Source organism: Mustelus asterias, chromosome 14 (assembly GCF_964213995.1).
Source record: "Mustelus asterias chromosome 14, sMusAst1.hap1.1, whole genome shotgun sequence".
Taxonomy (NCBI): Eukaryota; Metazoa; Chordata; class Chondrichthyes; order Carcharhiniformes; family Triakidae; genus Mustelus; species Mustelus asterias.
In genome coordinates this window covers 104,225,771-104,247,995 of record NC_135814.1, presented here as the reverse complement: position 1 = coordinate 104,247,995, position 22,225 = coordinate 104,225,771, and the positions used below count along the sequence as shown (strand labels likewise).

At 49.3% G+C, this 22,225-nt stretch overlaps 1 protein-coding gene across 5 annotated transcripts in view; it reads left to right on the top strand.

Moving 5' to 3' along the window:
• The window catches only part of als2b (alsin Rho guanine nucleotide exchange factor ALS2 b), a 123,316-nt gene that overhangs the window by 78,104 nt on the left and 22,987 nt on the right, over positions 1-22,225 (top strand). For 3 of the 5 annotated variants that reach the window (XM_078229080.1, XM_078229078.1, XM_078229079.1), the window contains 6 exons: positions 3,903-4,016; positions 12,131-12,242; positions 13,477-13,554; positions 15,913-16,046; positions 18,277-18,441; positions 21,816-21,933. In XM_078229080.1, the coding sequence (XP_078085206.1) occupies positions 3,903-4,016; positions 12,131-12,242; positions 13,477-13,554; positions 15,913-16,046; positions 18,277-18,441; positions 21,816-21,933 (721 nt within the window). The remainder of the gene's footprint in view (positions 1-3,902; positions 4,017-12,130; positions 12,243-13,476; positions 13,555-15,912; positions 16,047-18,276; positions 18,442-21,815; positions 21,934-22,225) is intronic. The other 2 variants (XM_078229082.1, XM_078229081.1) reach the window with 1 other exon arrangement.

Below are 22,225 nucleotides of genomic sequence, written 5' to 3'. Positions count from 1 at the left end.
CGGCATGGACAAGTTGGGCCGAAGGGCCTGATTCTGTGCTGTAAACCTCTCTAACTCTAAGGGATTTGAGGCTAATGGGGGGCAGACAGTGAAGTTGAGAGCATAACCAGGTCAGTTATGTGGGCGGCACAATGGTTAGCACCGCTGCCTCACAGCGCCAGGGACCCGGGTTCGATTCCCGGCTTGGGTCACTGTCTGCGCGGAGTCTGCACATTCTCCCCGTGTCTGCGTGGGTTTCCTCCGGGTGCTCCGGTTTCCTCCCACACTCCAAAGATGTGCGGGTTGGGTGGATTGGCCGTGCTAAATTGCCAGGGTTATGGGGAGAGGGCCTGGTTAAGATACTCTGTCAGAGAATGGGTGCCGTTCAATGGGCTGAATGGCCTCCTCGGGCACTGTAAGGATTCTGTGATGATCTTATTGAATGGGAGAGCAGGGCTCACAGACCTCTTCCTGCTCCCATCCTATTGGAACACGAAGATGAGAATCTCATTTCGAAGACCACGATATTGAATGTATTTCCACCGCACTATCGGTTAGTGTGTGTGGCGGCTGCATTCCAGACACAATCCGGAATGTTCTACAGCACTCGGACTGCACGTAGAGTATTTAATTGGATTTACTGTCGTCAAGTAGAGAATGCGGTTGTTACCCAAGTCTCATAAAAAGCAATGAGCTAATGACCAGAGAATCTGTTTCAGTGAAGATGTTTGAAGGGTAAGTGTTGGCCAGCACACAATTCCTCTGTTGTGCTTGGAATATTGCCGTGGGATTGTTTACACTGGGCTGAGGTGGCAGGCAAGGCAAACATATCAACTGGGAAAAAAGTAGGCGAATTTTACAATCTCGGGACCGTTCACCGGTGGCAACCCCACTGCGGCCTTTTTCGGGGCACTCAAAAGACCATAAGACATAGGAGCAGAATTAGGCCATTTGGCCCATCGAGTCTGCTCTGCCATTCAATCATGGTTGATATTTTTCTCATCCCCATTCCCCTGCCTTTTCCCCATAACCCCTGATCCCCTTATTAATCAAGAACCTATCTATCTCTGTCTTAAAGACACTCAATGACCTGGCCTCCACAGCCTTCTGCGGCAAAGAGTTCCACAGATTCACCACTCTCTGGCTGAAGAAATTCCTCCACATCTCTGTTTTAAAGGATCGTCCCTTTAGCCTGAGGTTGTACCCTCTGGTTCTAGTTTTTCCTACTAGTGGAAACATCCTCTCCACGTCCACTCTATCCAGGCCTCGCAGTATCCTGTAAGTTTCAATAAGATCCCTCCTCATCCTTCTAAACTCCAACGAGTACAGACCCAGAGTCCTCAACCGTTCCTCATATGATAAGCTCTTCATTCCAGGGATCATTCTTGTGAACCTCCTCTGGACCCTTTCCAAGGCCAGCACATCCTTCCTTAGATATGGGGCCCAAAACTGCTCACAATACTCCAAATAGTGTTTAAGTCCCCATTAGGCACCGGAGTGTCAGGGTTCCACCCTCCACCAGGGCCAAATTCCCACCAGACTTCCCAGTGAGGGGCAGCTCTCCATTGCTGGCACTGCCACCAGGAGTGGTGGGCACTGCCAGTGCTACAGTGATGCCACGTGGAAGGATCATCACCGGAACCCCCAGACTAAGGTGAGTTGGGTGGGAGTATGGGAGACTAGAGTACAAGGATACAAGGCTAAAGACACATCTGTAGCAGAGTGCACGATCACAGCGTGTGTCTGTACAGCACTGGATACCTGCGTGGTATTGCTTATTCGCTCTGCGTCCTGAAGTTTTGGAAAATGGAATGGGATAGTATTTTGAGGCCAATACTTTGTATTGGAAGCAATTCAGAGGAAGTTTGCTTTGATTCCTGGAACGAAGGGGTTTGTCTTGTGAGGAAAGGTTGGGCCTGTATCCACTGGAGTTTAGAGGAATGAGAGGTCACCTTAAGTAAACACATAAGATGCTAAGGGGACTTAACACACCAGGCTGATTCCAGGGATGGCGGGACTGATGTATGAGAAGGGATTGGCTAGATTAGGATTGTTTTCACTGGAATTCGGATGAATGAGGGGGGATCTTATAGAGACTTATAAAATTCTAACAGGTCTACACAGGATAGATGCAGGGAGGATATTCCCGATGGTGGGGGAGTCCAGAACCAAGGGTCACAGTCTGAGGATTCGGGGTAGACCATTTAGGACGGAGATGAGGAGACATTTCTTCACTCAAAGAGTGGTGAGCCTGTGGAATTCATTACCACAGGAAGTATTTGATGCCAAAACATTGAATGTATTCAAGAGGCGGCTGGATATAGCACTTGGGGCGAATGGGATCAAAGGTTATGGGGAGAAAGCAGGATTAGGCTATTGAGTTGGATGATCAGCCATGATCGTGATGAATGGTGGAGCAGGCTCGAAGGGCCGAATGGCCTCCTGCTGTTCCTGTCTTCTATGTTTCTATGTGGGGTGGAGGGGGAGGGGGGGGGTGGGGGGCTGTCCTGGAACTAGGGAACACTGTTTAAAAATTATGGGTCTCTCATTGAGACTGAGATGAGAATTTTTTTTTCTGTCAAGAGGGACTTTAGTCTGTGGAGTTCTCTTACCCAGGGAGCAGTGAATCCTGGATCCTTAAATAGATTTAAGGCTAAATGAGTCAGATTTTTGATTGACAAGGGAGGGGAGGGTTATGGGGAGGGTTATGGGAAGTGGGCAGGGATGTGGAGTTGAGACCACAATCAGGAATGATCTTATCGAGTGCCAGAGCAGGGCCGAATGGCCTACCCCTGCTCCTGATTCCGGAGACCTTGGGTGTAAAGTCTCCAAATTGTTTGAAAATCATCAGTTCCACCAACTTTTGAGAACCCTAAAGGATTGTGCGGAAGTTAATGATGCGTAATAACATACGGGTCTAATCACATGCCGTACACTGTGCCAATCCGATTCCTGGATGTGATCCAGAGATGGGAATGGGATAGGGAGCAAACTGAGCTGCTTCTATTAAACCCACTCCTCACCAATCCTACCACAGCTCCCACCCCAGGTGACCGGCTCCAGAATGAACTCCCAGAGGCCAACATTCCAATTCCGCAGTAATTCCATTCCCAGCGCCCTCCGCCTCCACTCTAAGAGTTATCTGTTAAACGCTGCGGCCAATGGGATATCAGGGCTGACTGACCATTTGCTTCCTGCTCCATACAGTCCGGACATTCCCAGCAGGCCTGCAGCGTTCCGGAAGTTTACATCTGTCTTTTTAGCCTTCATCTCTTTTTGGTAAGCCGGACGTCCGGCTCCTGTTTAAAGTCAGCGCCCCTGTAATAACTCCTCCTATGTTTGTTCTTCTCCTGTTGAGTCAACAACAGTCGGCCTGACTCTCTCGTGACTTGCCTCCGAAGCCTTTTCCATTTATCCTTGTCGTGTTCACGTGAACTCCTGGCATCGACTTCCACGTGGACCCCTTTGAGAGCGACACTCCCGGGAGGACAGGAAGAAAGCTCCTGTCTCTGGTGGGGCGACCGTTGGCAGCTGGGTTAGCCCAAAGGCCTTGCTTGACCTCTGACCTGTGCTCCGTCAGTAGTCAGGGGTCTGACGGTCGGCCTGGGTTAAGCAGGAGGACATTGGCTCTCCACTCCCTGACCCCTGTGGGTCCGTCTACCTCAGCTGTGGAAGGGTTTGTCTACGACGCTCCCTGCAGTGGAATAGCTTTCCTATTTCCAAGCGCTCGTGCAAGGGTTGCCACTTGGGGAAAGTGTTCGGGAGAAGCCAGGGGAAGGTCCGGGTGGTCGGGACTGTCCCCCACCCCCCGAGAGGGTGAGGACAGCGGAAATGCGTGGAGAGGCTGGGCGGTGAGCAGAATCCACTCTTGTTTTATTTTCTCTCCGCTTTTTACTTCTCTGACTCTTCTTGTCCCCTTGCAGGACGCCCGCTGTCACACGTCCTCCCCCAGCCAGGAGGGTGGGGTGGTCCTGGCCATGGACATCCCAGGCGCCACCGTCAGCGCACCTCATTGAGCAGCCAGAGGGAGGCACAGGGTGAGCCCAGGCACTGTCCGTTTCTTTACCCCTCTTCTCCCCGCCCCCTCCCCTCCATGCATGGAACACCTCCCCCTTGCATGGCACCCTGTCCAGCAGCCTGACCCGGCTGAACGGAAACATAACCCTTGCCCGAGTGAGGCCCTGCACCAGACTGGGGTCTAATCAGCAGTTGGGGACTGTAACTCATTACAGGTGGGAGCCAGGTATTTTATTCAAAGTACAGGCGTCCAAAAACATCGCACCGTTTGTGATCCTGGTGTTAATAAATCTGTTGCCAGATTGTCGCGCGTCCATTGCTGGTTTCTTCCCAATCCAGATCGATATCCCTGACAAAGGGTCGTCCAGACCCGAAACGTTGGTTCTATTCTCTCTCCACAGATGCCGTCAGGCCTGCTGAGATTTTCCAGCATTTTCTGTTTTTGATCCAATCCCACCCCTGCTTGGTTACATTGCGGCCCCCTGGCCGCCATTTTGTCTTGTGGTGAACCGCCTCAGTGAGTGTGAATTGCTGATTCAACCATTGTGAGTATCTGAGCCTTTGTCCAGTAGATTAGCGTCAGAAAGTTTGGCTGGATTCTTCCCCCACCCCCTCTCAGCTGAAGGGCAGCGGGACAACTCTCAGTTCTCCAAATGCCATCTGATTGAGGTTAGCTGTCTTGTTGCTCTTCCTGTTCCTGTCTAGCCTGACCGGCTGAACCAGCTGGCCCGCTGCCTACAGAGCCTTTGTGTCTGGGTGCGCAACCTCTGCTCTCTTTTGCTCCTGTGGTCGCTTTTGGACTCATTAAGTGAGGTTTTGTGCTTCCTGTGTCTGATTCAGCTTCACAGAATGGTGAACTTTACCCAGTCCGTTCACCCTGGCCATTAAACAGCTCTCTGCAGCTATAATTCCCTCCCCTCCCTCCCTAAAAATATCCCAGCATTGCTTCTTATTTTTAAAATTCATTCTTGGGATGTGGGTGACACTGGCGAGGCCAGCATTTATTATCCATCCCTAATTGCCCCTTGAGAAGGTGGTGGTGAGCTGCCGCCTTGAACTGCTGCTGTCCCTGTTGTGTAGGTATACCCACAGTGCTGTTAGAGAGGGAGTGCCAGGATTTTGACCCAGCGACAGTGAAGGAACAGGGATATATTTCCAAGTCAGGATAGTGAGTGACTTGGAGGGGAACCTCCAGGTGGTGGTGTTCCCAGGTATCTGCTGCCCTTGTCCTTCTAGATGGGAGTGGTTGTGGGTTTGGAAGGTGCTGCCTAAGGAGCTTCGGTGAGATGCTGCAATGCATTTTGTAGATGGCAAACACTGCTGCTACTGAGCGTCGGTGGTGGAGGGATTGAATGTTTGTAGATATGGTGCCAATCAATCTGCCTGAGGGAGGACGCCACCCTCTGGGGTGATCACTCTCTGTCCGTTCCCATTGATCCCCTCAAGTCGGGTGACTCACTGCTGTTTGTCATTTTTATAAATGACCTGGATGAGGGCGTAGAAGGATGGGTTAGTAAATTTGCGGATGACACTAAAGTCGGTGGAGTTGTGGACAGTGTGGAAGGATGTTGCAGGTAACAGAGGGACATAGATAAGCTGCAGAGCTGGGCTGAGAGGTGGCAAATGGAGTTTAATGCGGAAAAGTGTGAGGTGATTCACTTTGGAAGGAGTAACAAGAATACAGAGTACTGGGCTAATGGTAAGATACTTGGTAGTGTGGATGAGCAGAGAGATCTCGGTGTCCATGTGCATAGATCCCTGAAAGTTGGCACCCAGGTTGATAGGGTTGTTAAGAAGGCATACAGTGTGTTAGCTTTTATTGGTAGAGGGATTGAGTTTCGGAGCCATGATGTCATGTTGCAGCCGTACAAAACTCTGGGGTGGCCGCATTTGGAGTATTGCGTACAGTTCTGGTCGCCGCATTATAGGAAGGATGTGGAAGCATTGGAAAGGGTGCAGAGGAGATTTACCAGGATGTTACCTGGTATGGTGGGAAGGTCTTATGAGGAAAGGCTGAGTGACTTGAGGCTGTTTTCGTTAGAGAGAAGAAGGTTAAGAGGTGACTTAATAGAGGCATACAAGATGATCAGAGGATTAGATAGGGTGGACAGTGAGAGCCTTTTTCCTCGGATGGTGTTGGCTAGCACGAGGGGACATAAATTGAGGGGTGAGAGATATAGGACAATGGCGAGTGGCGCTCTGAGACATGGATCACAACTGGGGGAGGGGGGGGGCTCGCATACGGTTCAGGATTGTTGTCTATGTGGTGTCTGTCCCTATAGAACATAGAACATTACAGCGCAGTACAGGCCCTTCGGCCCTCAATGTTGCGCCGACCTGTGAAACCAATCTAAAGCCCATCTAACCTACACTATTCCATTATCATCCATATGCTTATCCAATGACCATTTAAATGCCCTTAATGTTGACGAGTCCACTACTGCTGCAGGCAGGGCATTCCACGCCCTTACTACTCTGAGCAAAGAACCTACCTCTGACATCTGTTCATGGAGAAGGAAAGGAGAGAGTGCAGAATGTAGTTTACAGTCATAGCTAGGGTGTAGAGAAAGATCAACTTAATGCGAGGTAGGTCCATTCAAACATCCGTTCCCTGATGGCAGCAGGGAAGAAGCTGTTCTTGAGTCGGTTGGTACGTGACCTCAGATTTCCGTATCCTTTTCCCAACGGAAGAAGGTGGAAGAGAGAAAATCTGGGGCACATAGGGTCCTTAATTATGCTGGCTGCTTTGCCGAGGCAGCGCGAAGTGTAGACAGAGCCAATGGATGGGAGGCTGGTTTGCGTGATGGATTGGGCCACATTCACGATCTTTTGTAGTTTCTTGCGGTCTTGGGCAGAGCAGGAGCCATACCAAGCTGTGATACAATCAGAAAGAATGTTTTCTATGGGGCATCTGTAAAAGTTGGTGAGAGTCGTAGCTGACATACCAAATTTCCTTAGCCTCCTTTGAAAGTAGAGGCATTGGTGGGCTTTCTTAACTATAGTGTCGGCATGGGGGGGACCAGGACAGGTTGTTGGTGATCTGGACACCTAAAAACTTGAAGCTCTCGACCATTTCTACTTCGTTCCCGTTGATGTCGACAGGGACATGTTCTCCTTTGCGCTTCCTGAAGTCAATGACAATCTCCTTCATTTTGTTGACATTGAGGGAGAGATTATTGTTGCCGCACCAGTTCACCAGATTCTCTATCTCATTCCTGTACTTTGTCTCGTCATTGTTTGAGATCTGACCCACTATGGTGGTGTCGTCAGCAAACTTGAAGATCGAATTGGAGGGGAATTTGGCCGCACAGTCATAGGTGCATAAGGAGTATAGTAGGGGGCTGAGAACACAGCCTTGTGGGGTACCGGTGTTGAGGATGATCGTGGAGGAGGTGTTGTTGCCTGTCCTTACTGATTGTGGTCTGTGGGTCAGGAAGTTCAGGATCCAGTCGCAGAGGGAGGTGCCGAGGCCCAGGTCATGGAGTTTGGAGATGAGTTTCATGGGAATAATGGTATTGAAGGCTGAGCTGTAGTCAATAAATAGGAGCTGGTTAGGTTCATTGGCCATGCTGAATTCTCCCTCAATGTACCCAAACAGACGCCGGAGTGTGGTGACTTGGGGATTTTCACTGTAACTTCACTGCAGTATTAATGTAAGCCTACTTGTAACTGATAAATAAACTTTATTTTCCATGTACCATCCCAAAGCCATCTGCCCCAACGTAACGAGCATGTCTCCTGCAAATGTCCTGTCCTCCTGCCCAACTCCGTCACTTCCAAAGTCCTCCCTGAGAAAGGAAGACTTGAATTTCTATAGCGCCATCCAATTCTGCGGAGCGTCCAAAGTGCTGCGGCTGATCAAGTGCATTTGAAATTGCTTGATGGCACAGAATTTTACATTGCTAGAGAAAAAGAAACATGCTGTCAAAGTTTTTCCTCTTGCACTCGTCAGGACAAACACAAGAATGCCGAATTTCAAGCTATCACAATTTATACCACAGGAGAAAAGGAATCTGGCCAAGGCATTGCCATGGAGATAGCAATGGGGGGGAGAACGACAGGCTCCCCAAGCCCCAACGCAAACTTTTTAAAAATGTCGCAAGACTTGAGCAGGTCCCTGTATCTGAATGTGTCACTTCTAGCGAGTGTAAATGTGTCACTTTCTGAGCTTCCAAGACTGGTGGCACAGTCGTTAGCACTGCTGCCTCACCGCCAGGAACCCGGGTTCAATTCCAGACTCGGGTCACTGTCTGTGAAATTTGCACGTTCTCCCCGTGTCTGCGTGGGTTTCCTCCGGGTGCTCTGGTTTCCCCCCTCAGCCCAAAGATGTGCGGATTAGGTGGATTGGCCATGCTAACTTGCCCCTAGTGTCAGGGGGATTAGCAGGGTAAATTGTGGGGTTACGGAAATAGGACCTGGGTGGGATTGTGGTCAGTGCAGATTCGATGGGCCAAATGGCCTCCTTCTGCACTGTGGGGTGCAGGAGGGACAGGGGTTGAGTAATTTCAAGGTGTTGCGGTAAAACAGAACGAGGAAAGGAGTGAAAATGCTCAGTAAAGAAATGGTTATTTTTGTCGAGTGGCTGGACAGCTGAGACCTGTTGCTGCACCGTCCGTGCCATGCACGTCCTGGCAAACAGCTTCTGCTTGACCCCCGCGTTTCTGAACTCCAGGAGGGGCTGCTGTTATTGGGAGGCAGGGAAAAGCTTCAGGGCACGGTCTCACCTGCCGTTAATGCCACTGCGGCTAAGTCGGAGAATTTGGTGGCCAGCCAAACCTCTGATCACCATGGCTGGGGGGGGGGAGGGTGAAATTGGGGAAATCCGCCAACGTGAACAATGCTAAGATTCCGGCCTGAACGTTTTCTTGGCTTGCACCTTCCGGGAGGATTTCATCCTGCAATGGGGGCGACATAGTGGTTCGCACTGCTGCCTCACAGCGCCAGGGACCCGGGTACGATTCAGGCTTGGGTCGCTGTCTGTGTGGAGTCTGCATGTTCTCCCCGTGTCTGCGTGGGTTTCCTCCCACAGTCCAAAGCTGTGCGGGTTAGGTGGATTGGCCATGCTAAATTGACCCTTAGTGTCAGGCGGATTAGCAGGGTAATATGTGGGGTTACGGGAATAGGGTCCGAGTGGGATTGTTGTTGGTGCTAACTCAATGGGCTGAATGGCCTCCTTCTGCACTGTAAGGTTTCTATGACTAGGAGGATAATAAGTAAGCGGCCATCTCAAAGCCGGGTGTGTGAAGCTTGCCCAGCCAGTTTTTGAGCACTGAATACTGATGAGAGTATCAGCACCTCTGGGTGTGTAGTATAGCTCCCATCCACAGCACAGTGGTGGGGGGACATCCTAAGGGATTCAATTTGATTTATTATTGTCACATGTATTAGTGTGCAGTGAAAAGTATTGCTTCTTGTGCACTATATAGACAAAGAGAAGGAAAGGAGAGAGTGCAGAATGTAGTGTTATAGTCTTGGCTAGGGTGTAGAGAAAGATCAATTTAATGCGAGGTAGGTCCATTCAAAAGTCTGGCAGCAGCAGGGAAGAAGCTGTTCTTGAGTCGGTTGATACGTGATCTCAGATTTTTGTATCTTTTTCCTGACGGAAGAAGGTGGAAGAGAGAATGTCCGGGGTGCGTGGGTTCTGTAAAAGTTGGTGAGAGTCGTAGCCAACGTGCCAAATTTCCTTCGCCTCCTGAGAAGGTAGAGGCATTGGTGGGCTTTCTTAACTATAGCGTCTGTGTGGAGGGACCAGGACAGATTGTTGGTGATCTGAACACCTTGAAACTCTCAACCCTTTCCTGTTCAATCCCATTGGTGTAGACGGGCATGCCCTCCACTGCGCTTCCTGAAGTCGATGACTATCTCCTTTGTTTTGGTAATCGGCAACAGACGGACATTCCTGCAATCTGGTGCCAGGCTAAAGGACTTCACTGGAAGGCAGCAGGATATTCTGCAAGGAGAGGGGTGGGGGTTGGGGTCCACATTGGAACTGTTTACACAGGAAAGAAGGAAGGTCAGGGTCCTACAGACGGGGTTTCAGCAGCTAGGGAAGAGGCGCGAAAAAGAGTTCTAATGACCTGGAACACACCCCCTGAGTTAGAATCAGATTCCATTATAACTGTCGAAAGGGTCGACCTGGGTTAAAGAAGGTAAGCACGCGGGTACAGCAGGCAGAAAAAAAAAGGCAAATGGTATATTGCCCCTCATAGTGAGAGGATTCGAGTATAGGAGCAGGAATGTCTTGCTGCAATTATTCAGGGCCTTGGTGAGGCCACACCCGGAATATTGTGTGCAGTTTGGGTCTCCATATCTGAGGAAGGATGTTCTTGCTATGGCGAGAGTGCACAGAACGTTTGCCTGATTTGATTTCCTGAGATGGCAGGACTGAAGAGTGATTGTGTTGATTAGGATTATATTCATAGAAATCATAGAAACCCTACAGTACAGAAAGAGGCCATTCGGCCCATCGAGTCTGCACCGACCGCAATCCTACCCAGGCCCCACCCCCATATCCCTACATATTTTACCCACTAATCCCTCTAACCTACACATCTCAGGACACTAAGGGGCAATTTTAGCATGGCCAATCAACCTAACCCGCACATCTTTGGACTGTGGGAGGAAACCGGAGCACCCGGAGGAAACCCACGCAGACACGAGGAGAATGTGCAAACTCCACACAGACAGTGACCCAAGCCAGGAATCGAACCCAGGTCCCTGGAGCTGTGAAGCAGCAGTGCTAACCACTGTGCTACCGTGCCGCCCCTGGGGTTCACTGGGGTTCAGAGGAATGATGGGGATCTCGTAGCAACTGTAGGATCAATTTATTCCTCAGAATGGACTAAAACAGCATTGAATCACAGTTGAATTTCTTTGATTGAAATAATCTTAAAATGAACACATTACAGAAAGTGAAAACAAACGAGAAAGAGAGAGAGATACTGGCAAAAGCCAGTCCTATACTGGTCAAAGAACTCCAAACATACTGAACAGGTCTCGAACAGACTTGACCCAAAACTGAAACCATAAGCTAAAAACTACAATATATGAGATTCATTGTCTGTGTGATGAAGTTGCTCGGCACATGCTGTCTCAAGCTGCATAAACAACTTGCAGAAGCTTCTATGAAATCTTTGTTTTGGCTTATGAAAAGGTCTGTTACTGCTGGCATTGTACTTTCAAAAAATGCAGTCAACTGTTCTAGCTAATGTTTTAAAATGTGGTCAAGTTCGCTTTAAAAGCTTAGCATTTAAACGTAATTGCATAGGCAGAATTATCTTAAAATGGAGTCTTTGCATTAGTGAAGCAAACAGAGCTAAGCAGACATAAGGATCCCTCAGAAACCGATAAATTTCGAACAGGACTAGACCGGGTAGATGCAGGGAGGATGTTCCTGACAGCGGGGTGTCCAGAACCAGGAGTCAGTCTGAGGATTCGGGGTAGACCATTTAGGACAGAGATGAGGAGACATTTCTTCACCCCAGAGAGTGGTGAGCCTGTGGAATTCGCGACCACAGAAAGTCGTTGAGGCCAAAACATTGTATGTTTTCAAGAAGGAGTTAGACAGAGTTCTTGGGGTGAAGGGGATCAAAGGATATGGGGAGGGGGGAAGGGGGGATCCGGCTATTGAGTTGGATGATCAGCCATGATAATGTATAGGCCATGTACTTGAAGCACCTGGGTTAAGGTAGGTGGATCCGTACACAGAAGTCAGCACGGGTTTTGATGTTGGCTCTTTCACGGAAGCGATGTTTCCGTGTCGCTGGGTTTATTTGGCATGTTGCTATCGGAATTCTGTGCCTGCTCCCCCCCCCCCCCCCCCAAATCTCTGTTTCATGTCCTCCCTCACTCCTTGTGCTCTCCCTTGCTGTCATCTGCTCTTCCCTTTCTGTTTTGCTCAGTTACTGCCTATATGTGTCAGAGAGCCCTTTCCTGCTGCCCTGCCTATCTTCTACAAATACTGACAGACTTGGACATTCTACTTTCAGACGTCTGCAGCTGTGCGGGGAGCCATTTTGTTTTTTTTGTGGGGGGAGGGAGGGGAGGGGGAGCGGCCAGATTTCATCCAATCACAACCTTGATTAACCAAGGAGCTGTTTTCCTCGCACAAACACAGCTGTCTTGCTTGTTCCAGAGGTGAGAAGTATATGGGCACGTGGATCGATGACGCTCGCCATGGCAACGGAGTTGTGGTCACTCAGTTTGGCTTGTATTACGAGGGGGCCTTCAGCAACAATAAGATGGTGGTGAGTTTTCCTCCACGTCACTGGGCTCGATGCAAACCTGCGCACTCTCCCTGCTGGATCTGAACTTCACATCCGCCTCTGAGACTGGCCTTGCAATAAGGTATAGGAGCAGAATTAGACCACTCGGCCCATCGAGTCTGCTCCGTCATTCAATCATGGCTGATATTTTTCTCATCCCCATTCTCCAGCCTTCTCCCTGTAACCCTTGACCCCCTGATTGATCAAGAACCTATCTGTCTCTGTCTTAAAGTCATTCAGTGACCTGGCCTTCACAGCCCTCTGTGGCAATGAGTTCCACAGATTCACCACTCTCTGGCTGAAGAAATTCCTCATCTCAGTTTGAGGTTGTGCTTCACTCTGAGGTTGTGCCCTTAATTTCTAGTCTGGGGCGGCACGGTGGTTAGCACTGCTGCCTCACAGCCCTGGGGACCCAGGTTCAATTCCAGCCTTGGGTCACTGTCTGTGTGGAGTTTGCACGTTCTCCCCGTGTCTGCGTGGGTTTCCTCCGGTTTCCTCCCACAGTCCAAAGATGTGTGGGTTAGGTGGATTGGCCATGCTAAACTGCCCCAAGTGTCAGGGGGAGTAGCAGGGTAAATGTGTGGGGTTATGGGAATAGGGCCTGGGTGGGATTGTAGTCGGTACAGACTCGATGGGCCGAACGGCCATCTTTAGGGATTCTATGATTCTAGTCCCTCCCACTCGTGGAAACATCCTCTCCGGGTCTACTCTATCCAGGCCTCAGTATCCATTCCTGTTGGCCGTCCCCTCCCCTTCAGCCCCTGGCAGCCTGAAGCAGCTGCTCCAACTGGTAAATTGTTGATCCAAATGTGGACCTTCCCGTCCTGTGGCGAGGGGAGAGGGAGCCTCACTCTGCGGGGGGGCTCACTCTGTGGAGGGGGCGGTGGGAAGAGGGGGGCTAACTCTGTAGAGGGAGCCTCATTCTGTGGAGGGGGTGGGGGGCAGAGGGAGTCTCATTCTGTGGGCGAGGAGGGCTCACTCTGTGGAGCGGGAGGGGTGGAGGGGGTGAGGGGGGGTGGCTCACTCTGTGGAGGGGGTGAGGGGGGCTGGCCTACTCTGCGGAGGGGGCGTGGCGGGGGGCTCACTCTGTGGAGGGGGCAAGGGGGGGTTCGCTCTGTGGAGGGGGCGAGGGGAGGTTCACTCTGTGGAGGGGGAAGAGGGGGCGCTTACTCTGTATGTTCTGATCAATCATTGTGTGGCTGCTTCTCTTGTCCAGGGTTACGGTATCCTGCTTTCCGAGGATGACACCAGCTTCGAAGGAGAGTTTTCAGATGACTGGATCTTAAATGGGAAGGTAAAGCCTGTCGGTGTGAATGTGAAGCAGGCTACTTTTAAACAAGCTTAAACTGAGCAACACGGGGTAAAATCCCAGGCAAATTATTCTCATGTCTCGGAGACCAATCGGGCAGCAGAATAGAATAAGGGGGTAAGTTGGGCAGCAGAGTGGCTAGCGCTGCTGCCTCACAGCTCCAGGAACCCAGGTTTGATTCCCAATCGGGTCACTGTCTGTGCGGAGTCTCCCCGTCTCTGCGTGGGTTTCCTCCGAGTGCTCCAGTTTCCTCCCACACTCCAAAAATGTGCAGGTGAATTGTCCACGCTAAATTGCCCCTTCGTGTCAGGGGGATGAGCTAGGGTAAATGCATGGGGTTATGGGGATAGGGCCTGGGTGGGATTGCGGTCAGTGCAGACTCGATGGGCTGAATGGCCTCCTTCTGCACTGTCGGGATTCTATGATTCTCTGAGGGTTCTATGGTTCAGAAATGTGGAATTTAATGGGGATGTGGACGGAGACTTTACCGGGACCCTGAAACCCTCTGTTACTGTCTAAGGACAGTAAGAAGTCTCACAACACCAGGTTAAAGTCCAACAGGTTTATTTGGTAGCAAAAGCCACTAGCTTTCGGAGTGCTGCTCCTTCTTCAGGTGAGTGGGAGTTCTGTTCACAAACAGAGCATATAAAGACACAAACTCAATTTACAAAATAATGTTGGAATGCGAGTCTTTACAGGTAATCAAGTCTTAAAGGTACAGACAATGTGAGTGGAGAGAGGGTTAAGCACAGGTTAAAGAGATGTGTATTAACTCCAGCCAGGACAGTTAGTGAGATTTTGCAAGCCCAGGCAAGTCGTGGGGGTTACAGATAGTGTGACATGAACCCAAGATCCCGGTTGAGGCCGTCCTCGTGCGCGGAACTTGGCTATCAGTCTCTGCTCAGCGACTCTGCGTTGTCGTGTGTCGTGAAGGCCGCCTTGGAGAACGCTTACCCGAAGATCAGAGGCCGAATGCCCGTGACCGCTGAAGTGTTCCCCAACAGGAAGAGAACAGTCCTGCCTGGTGATTGTCGAGCGGTGTTCATTCATCCATTGTCGTCGTGTCTGCATGGTCTCCCCAATGTACCATGCCTCGGGACATCCTTTCCTGCAGCGTATCAGGTAGACAACGTTGGCCGAGTTGCAAGTGTATGTACCGTGTACCTGGTAGATGGTGTTCTCACGTGAGATGATGGCATCCGTGTCGATGATCTGGCAGATCTTGCAGAGGTTGCTGTGGCAGGGTTGTGTGGTGTCATGGTCACTGTTCTCCTGAAGGCTGGATAATTTGCTGCGGACAATGGTCTGTTTGAGGTTGTGCGGTTATTTGAAGGCAAGAAGTGGGGGTGTGGGGGTGGCCTTGGCGAGATGCTCATCTTCATCAATGACGTGTTGAAGGCTCCGGAGAAGATGTCGTAGCTTCTCCGCTCCGGGGAAGTACTGGGCGACGAAGGGTACTCTGTCCGCAGCAAACTACCCAGCCTTCAGGAGAACAGCGACCACGGCACCATACAACCCTGCCACAGCAACCTCTGCAAGACGTACTGGCTCATCGACACGGATGCCATCATCTCACGTGAGAACACCATCCACCAGGTACACGGTACATACTCTTGCAAGTCGGCCAACGTTGTCTACCTGATACGCTGCAGTAAAGGGTGTCCCGAGGCATGGTACATTGGGGAGACCATGCAGACACTACGACAACGGATGAATGAACACCGCTCGACAATCACCAGGCAAGACTGTTCTCTTCCTGTTGGGGAACACTTCAGCAGTCATGGGCATTCGGCCTCTGATCTTCAGGTAAGCGTTCTCCAAGGCAGCCTTCACGACACACCAACGCAGAGTCGTTGAGCAGTAACTGATAGCCGAGTTCCGCACACATGAGGACGGTCTCAACCGGGATCTTGTCACGCTATTTGTAACCCCCACGACTTGCCTGGGCTTGCAAAATCTCACTAACTGTCCCGGCTGGAGACAATACACATCTCTTTAACCTGTGCTTGGCCCTCTCTCCACTCACATGTCTGTACCTTTTAAGACTTGATTACCTGTAAAGACTCGCATTCTAACCATTATTTTGTAAATTGAGTTTGTGTCTTTATCTGCCCTGTTTGTGAACAGAACTCCCACTCACCTGACGAAGGAGCAACGCTCCGAAAGCTAGTGGCTTGTGCTACCAAATAAACCTGTTGGACTTTAACCTGGTGTTGTGAGACTTCTTACTGTCTAAGGAGACATGAATCTTGGACATCCTGAGTTAGATGCTGTGCCTTTTAACTGGAGATGTCTGATTGCTATGTGAATACCTGTGACTTATCCAGATCTTTGTATCTGCAGGGAGTCCTGACCATGCAAAACGGCGACTACTTTGAGGGAACGTTCAGTGGAGAGTGGGGCGCAGGGATTAAAGTTGCTGGAACATACTTCAAACCGAATTTGTACGAGTCTGACCAGGAGAAGTCCCGTGTGTTGTAAGTTGTATTGTTTTAAACCAAAACCCTGTCTTGCTTTGCTTCTGAGTTCAGTCTCCTTTAGTAGATTGTCCTTAATAATTTCAACTGTGATAATCAAATATAATCAGTTTACTAGGATGCAACCGGGACTTGATGGTTTGAGTTATAAGGAGAGGCTGGATAGACTGGGACTTTTTTCTTTGGAGCGTAGGAGGCTGAGGGGCGATCTTATAGAGGTCTATAAAATAATGAGGGGCACAGATCAGCTAGATAGTCAATATCTTTTTCCAAAGGTAGGGGACTCTAAAACTAGAGGGCACAGGTTTAAGGTGAGAGGGGAGAGATACAAAAGTGTCCAGAGGGGCAATTTTTTCATGCAGAGGGTAGTGAGTGTCTGGGACAAGCTGCCAGAGGTAGTAGTAGAGGCGGGTACAATTTTGTATTTTAAGAAGCATTTTGACAGTTACATGGGTACGATGGGTATAGAGGGATATGGGCCAAATACGGGCAATTGGGACTAGCTTAGTGGTTTAAAAAAAAAGGGTGGCATGGACAAGTTGGGCTGAAGGGCCTGTTTCCATGCTGTGACTCGACTCTAATTGTTACTGGGCAGAAAGTGACCATTCGGCCCATCAAGTCTGTACCAGCTCTCCAAAAGGGCATCCTGACTTAGTGCCATTCCCCTGCCTTTCCCCATGCCCCTGCACATTGTTTCTATTCATTTAATAATCTGATGCCCTCTCGTTTCTCTCGATTGAACCTGCCTCCACCACGATTCCAGGCAGCGCATTCCAGACCCCAACCACTCGCTGGGTGAGGAAGATGTTTCTCATCTTAGCCAGATGGGGAGTAGAGGATTCTGTCGTGCTTGTCCAGTTCTTGGTGAACGAGCGGTTGTACAGAAGGGATCTTGCTGTGTAGCCGGCAATTGCGACTGTCTGTAAGCGCAGCTAAGAATTGAAATGGAATATTTCTTTGATTTCTCCCCCCTCCCCTCCCCCCAACTCCCTACAGGTTGGCTACAGGCAGTGGGTGCCTGTACATTGTGCTTGGAAGCCCATATTATCTGTATGATTGTGTCACAGAATACTACAGTGCAGAAGAGGTCCTTCGGCCCATCGAATCTGCACTGACGCATGAAAGGCCCTGCCCTGCTCACCTAATCCCACTTGCCAGCACTTGGCCCATAGCCCTGAATGTTATGATGCGCCAAGTGCTCATCCAGGTACTTTTTAAAGGATGTGAGGCATCCCGCCTCCACCACCCTCCCAGGCAGCGCATTCCAGACCGTCACCATCCTCTGGGGAAAAAGGTTTTTCCTCCAATCCCCCCTAAACCCCCCCCCCCCCCTCACTTTTAACTTGTGTCCCCTCGTAACTGGCCCTTCAACTAAAAGGAACAACTGCTCCCTATCCATCTTGTTCGTGCCCCTCAATCTCTACCTGTGTCCCTACCTGTCCTGTAGGTCTCTTTCTGCAGGGGAACAGTTTCACCAACACCTCAAGCCCATGAGCAAAGGCCAGTCTGCTGGGCAGGCTATTTACCACCACCGAGGGCACGGTGGCACAGTGGTTAGCACTGTCGCCTCACAGCGCCAGGGACCCGGGTTCAATTCCTGGCTTGGGTCACCAATATCTGTGTGGAGTCTGCACGTTCTCCCCATGTCTGCGTGGGTTTCCACCAGGTGCTCCGGTTTCCTCCCAGAGTCTGAAAGACGTGCTGGTTAGGTGGATTGACCATGCTAAATTCTCCCTCAGTGTGTTTGAACAGAGTGTGGCGACTTGGGGAATTTCACAGTAACTTCATTGCAGTGTTAATGTAAGCCTTACTTGTGACACTAATAAATAAAACTTTACTTAACTGCCAAGCCTGACCTGCCTCACACTCTCACCTTCCAGCAGGGGGAGCCTTTTTTAGACTGTTCCACACAATAAGTGTTGCTATTTGAGATTTTTGCCGCCTCACCCCGCCTGAGGCTCGTAAGATCCTGCCCACGGCCAACGGAGAATGCCGTTCTGTGAGCCTCAGCCCCTCTGATTCTGGGGTCAGTGAGGCTTGTATTCACTCTCTGTCTGTCTCACTCTCTCTGGGACTGATATTTAATTCAGCTTAGGTCGGAGATTCTGTCAACTCTGCTTCGAGTACCTAAGGAAGTTGGTACTTGGTGATTGATCTCAGCTCCTGTACCTCGCGCCCTTGCTGCCGGTTCTGTCTCTGCTAGTCACCGTGCATTGTACTGTGTTCACAGGAAGTTGGGTAAACTGGCAGTGCACCCTGACGAAAAATGGAAGGCAGTGTTTGACGAGTGCTGGAGCCAGCTTGGCTGTGTGTGTGCTGGCCAGGGCAGCGTCCAGAAGGCCTGGGATAACATTGCAGTTTGCCTCACCACCAGTAGGCGCCAGCACAAGGACAGGTGGGTGTTGGCGGACTGCGGGTTAGTGTTACAATGCAGAGATTAATCTCTGTTACCTCGCTATGTAATCTGTTAGTGTTTGGGAAGGTGTGAACTGTCCTTCAGTAACGTTTAGAGGTTCATTAACAGAAATACCTGACACTTTAAGTGAATAATTAACAAGTTATTTTATTTAACCAGTTGGGAACGTTAACTGAACAAGTAACATATCAATTAAAGTATGGTTCGACTGGAATGCTGTTCAAATAAATACAAGGATCATTCATTACCAAAAAATACGAACACTAACTTAGTCACTCTCAAAAAAAACATATAAACAGGTTTTGTGCCTTTGGAAAAAAATCGTTGGAGTTGTCGGGAAACTCTTTCTGATTTGGTATCCTTCTGGTAGATAGATGGAGAGCTCTCGTGAGATATTTCTTTAGCCGGCAGAGAGCTGCTGTTACCCTCCCCAAGTCTTGAGAGGTGGCAGCTTTACAGTTCAACTTCACTGAACTGAACTTTCTGCTAACTAAGTGAACTGAAAGCAGGCAGTTGAGTTCCTATTTTTATATCCTTGACCTCGGCATTTTCCTGCACCAGGATTGGTCTGATGGTGTCAACAACAGTAAATTCAAATTTGATAGGTTCCTGATCACTGAGTGTCTTCTTTAAACTGATAGGCTGTCAAAATGCAACTGTCTGCAGAGCCTGTTACCAAGGCAACCCTGATGCTTGGTCCTAGTTACCAGCTTTTAAAGGGACCACGCACTGTTTTTACCCTTTAGCATTTTTTTACGAATCTTTTAAATCTTTACAAACTCATCTTGACCTCAGTTAGAAAGTCTCGGTCTGATGGGCACGTGCCACAGCATGATTGGCATTCAGACGCGAGGCAGGAAACATGCCCTGGAAGTTAAACCAGTGACTTGCTGCAGCTCCTGAAACACTGTTTGTTTAGAAATGTTTAGCTGCTGTCAATGTCTGTACCCGCTCCTGCCCTGCCCAGTCCTACACTTCTTACCCAGTTGGTTATTGGTAAAGCCCCTGGCATTATTACTCCATTCAGTTCCACTGACTTTAGTCAGTAGCACTCTCACCTGTATCAGCAACTTGTCGATTCGTGCCCCCTTAGAGGCTTCAGCAAATAATCCAGGCTGACGCTTCAGTGCAACACTGAGGGAAATTTTCACATGGGCATTCAGAGTCATTGCAACACAGAAGGAGGCAGTGCACCTCATCGCATCTGAACCAGATCTCCTAACGAGCAATGGCCCTCGTCCCACACCCCCACCTTCTCCCCCATAACCCTGCACGCACTTCCCTTTTCACATAACGATCCAACTCCCTTTTGAAAACCTCGACTGAATCTGTCTCCACCACACTCTCGGACAGTGCATTCCCGATCCTAACCACTCGTTGTGTGAATCTGTCTCCACCACACTCTCGGACAGTGCATTCCCGATCCTAACCACTCGTTGTGTGAATCTGTCTCCACCACACTCTCGGACAGTGCATTCCAGATCCTAACCACTCGTTGTGTGAATCTGTCTCCATCACACTCTCGGACAGTGCATTCCAGATCCTAACCACTCGTTGTGTGAATCTGTCTCCACCACACTCTCGGACAGTACATTCCAGATCCTAACCACTCGTTGTGTGAATCTGTCTCCACCACACTCTCGGACAGTACATTCCAGATCCTAACCACTCGTTGTGTGAATCTGTCTCCACCACACTCTGTGCATTCCAGATCCTAACCACTCGCTTTCGAAAGGTCCATATCATCTTCGCTTCTTTTGCCAATTACCGTAAATCTGTGCCCTCGCATTCTCGATTCTTCCATGAGTGAGAACAGTTTCTGCCTCTCTGTTCTATCCAGATTCTTCACGATTTTGAATACCTCGATCAAATCTTGCTTTGACCTTCTCTTTTCCAAGAAAAACGGCCCTATTTCATTAAATCCGACATCACAACAGCGACAATCTACCCAGCCTAAGCTGGTCTAGTCTTCATGTGACTGCAGTTCCCTGTTAACCAACGCCTTGATTTTAAAATTCTTTCAAATCCTTCTATGACTTCCTCCCCATCTCCGTAACTTCCTCCTCCAGCCCCACAAGCCTCTGCTTTTCCCTAATTCTGGCCTCTCGAGCATTCCTGATCTCTCCACCGTTGGCAGCCATGACTTCAGCTGCCCTGAAATTCCTTCCCTAAATCTCCACCTTTGTTTCATTCAGTCATTCCTTAGAATTTAGCTCTGCGGCCAAGCTTTTGACCATCAACCCTAATACTGCTTTATAAAATTTGGTGTCAAATTTTGCTTTGTAACGCTTCTATGAATGTTCCGATGCAGAGGTTGATCCTCTTTTGAGAAACCACACCAAATCCCCCAAAGAGGAATCCCTCGCTTCGTAATCTGTTCAGCGTTTGGGAAGGTGTGAACTGTTCTTCATTCAACTTTAGAGGTTCATTAACAGAAATACCTGACGCTCACTTTTAGTGAATAATTAACATGTTATCTATTTGACCAACTGGGCACTTTAACTAAACATATCGATTAAAGAAAGCTACTACTAGAATGCTGTTCAAATAAGTACAAGGTCCATTCGTTCCCAAAAAAAAACAGACTTCAGTCACTCAAAAAATATACAACCAGGTGTTTGTGACTTTGGAAAACCTTTGGAGTTCTTCTGTCGATTCCACTGCCTGTAAGCTCTTTCTGATTGGGTACCCTTCGTTAGATAGATGGAGAGCTCTCTCAAGAGATATTTTAAGCTGTCAGGGAGCTGCTCTTTCCCTCTGTAGGTGTTGAGAGACGGCAGCCCTTCAGTTGAACTACAGGCAGACGGTTGAGTTCCTCTTTTTATAACTCTGATGACCTATCAATTTTCCTGCACCAGGATTGGTCTGATCTTGGCAACAACAGCACATTCAAATTTGATAGGTTCCTGGTAGCTGCGTGTCTTTAAGTTGACAGGCTGTCAAAATTCAAAAGCCTGTTACCAAGGCAACCCTGATGCTTGGTTCTTGTTACAAATGTTGCACTCTGTGCACCCTGTGTACCTGCATTTTAAACATCCAAGCACTGACACAAAACCAGCTTCTAAAGGGACCTCACTTCGCAAACTCAACTTCACAACAGTAAAGCACCTTTGGAATGTTTCATTGAATTAAAGGCGCCATATAAATACAATTTGTTGTTCCGCAGTCTGTAATTGGCTCTTGATTATGCATAAGGCAAGTAGAGGTTGGCAGTAAGTGCGCTCTGCTAGCATCTCCCACACATCTCAAACCGATATTCTTTTTCAAGATGCTCATTTCTATCGGACTCATTCTCCACATTTTGCCGGCAGTGAGATTTTCAAAGGCCTGTTGTCTCTTCTTTTGACTCTCAGCCCCGATTTCCGGAGCCGATCTCACACACAAACCTTGGAGAGTTTGGAGGTTATCCCTCAGATTGTGGGCCCCATCACCCTGGAGAAATACGAGACCATCAGGAGGTATTTAATTAAGGTATTGAAACTTAGCCGTCTGAGTTGTCGTAGGATCATTCTGGGGGTGTCATCTAAGCAAATGGACGCGCGCAGAGTAATGGGGCGGAAACGTTTTTTTTTTTAAAAGCGCTGTGTACATTTCTCTGAGACGCCCTTCGTAAACGGGAGAGAAAATACTGGACTCCAGATTGGAATCGACAGAACTGGGAGAATTAACTGGGAAGGACACCCAAGTGATGGCAAAGTCTTTACTGTCTGTGAGCTAACAATGCTGCTATGAAGTTCTTCAAACGGCTTATAAATTTGTAGGC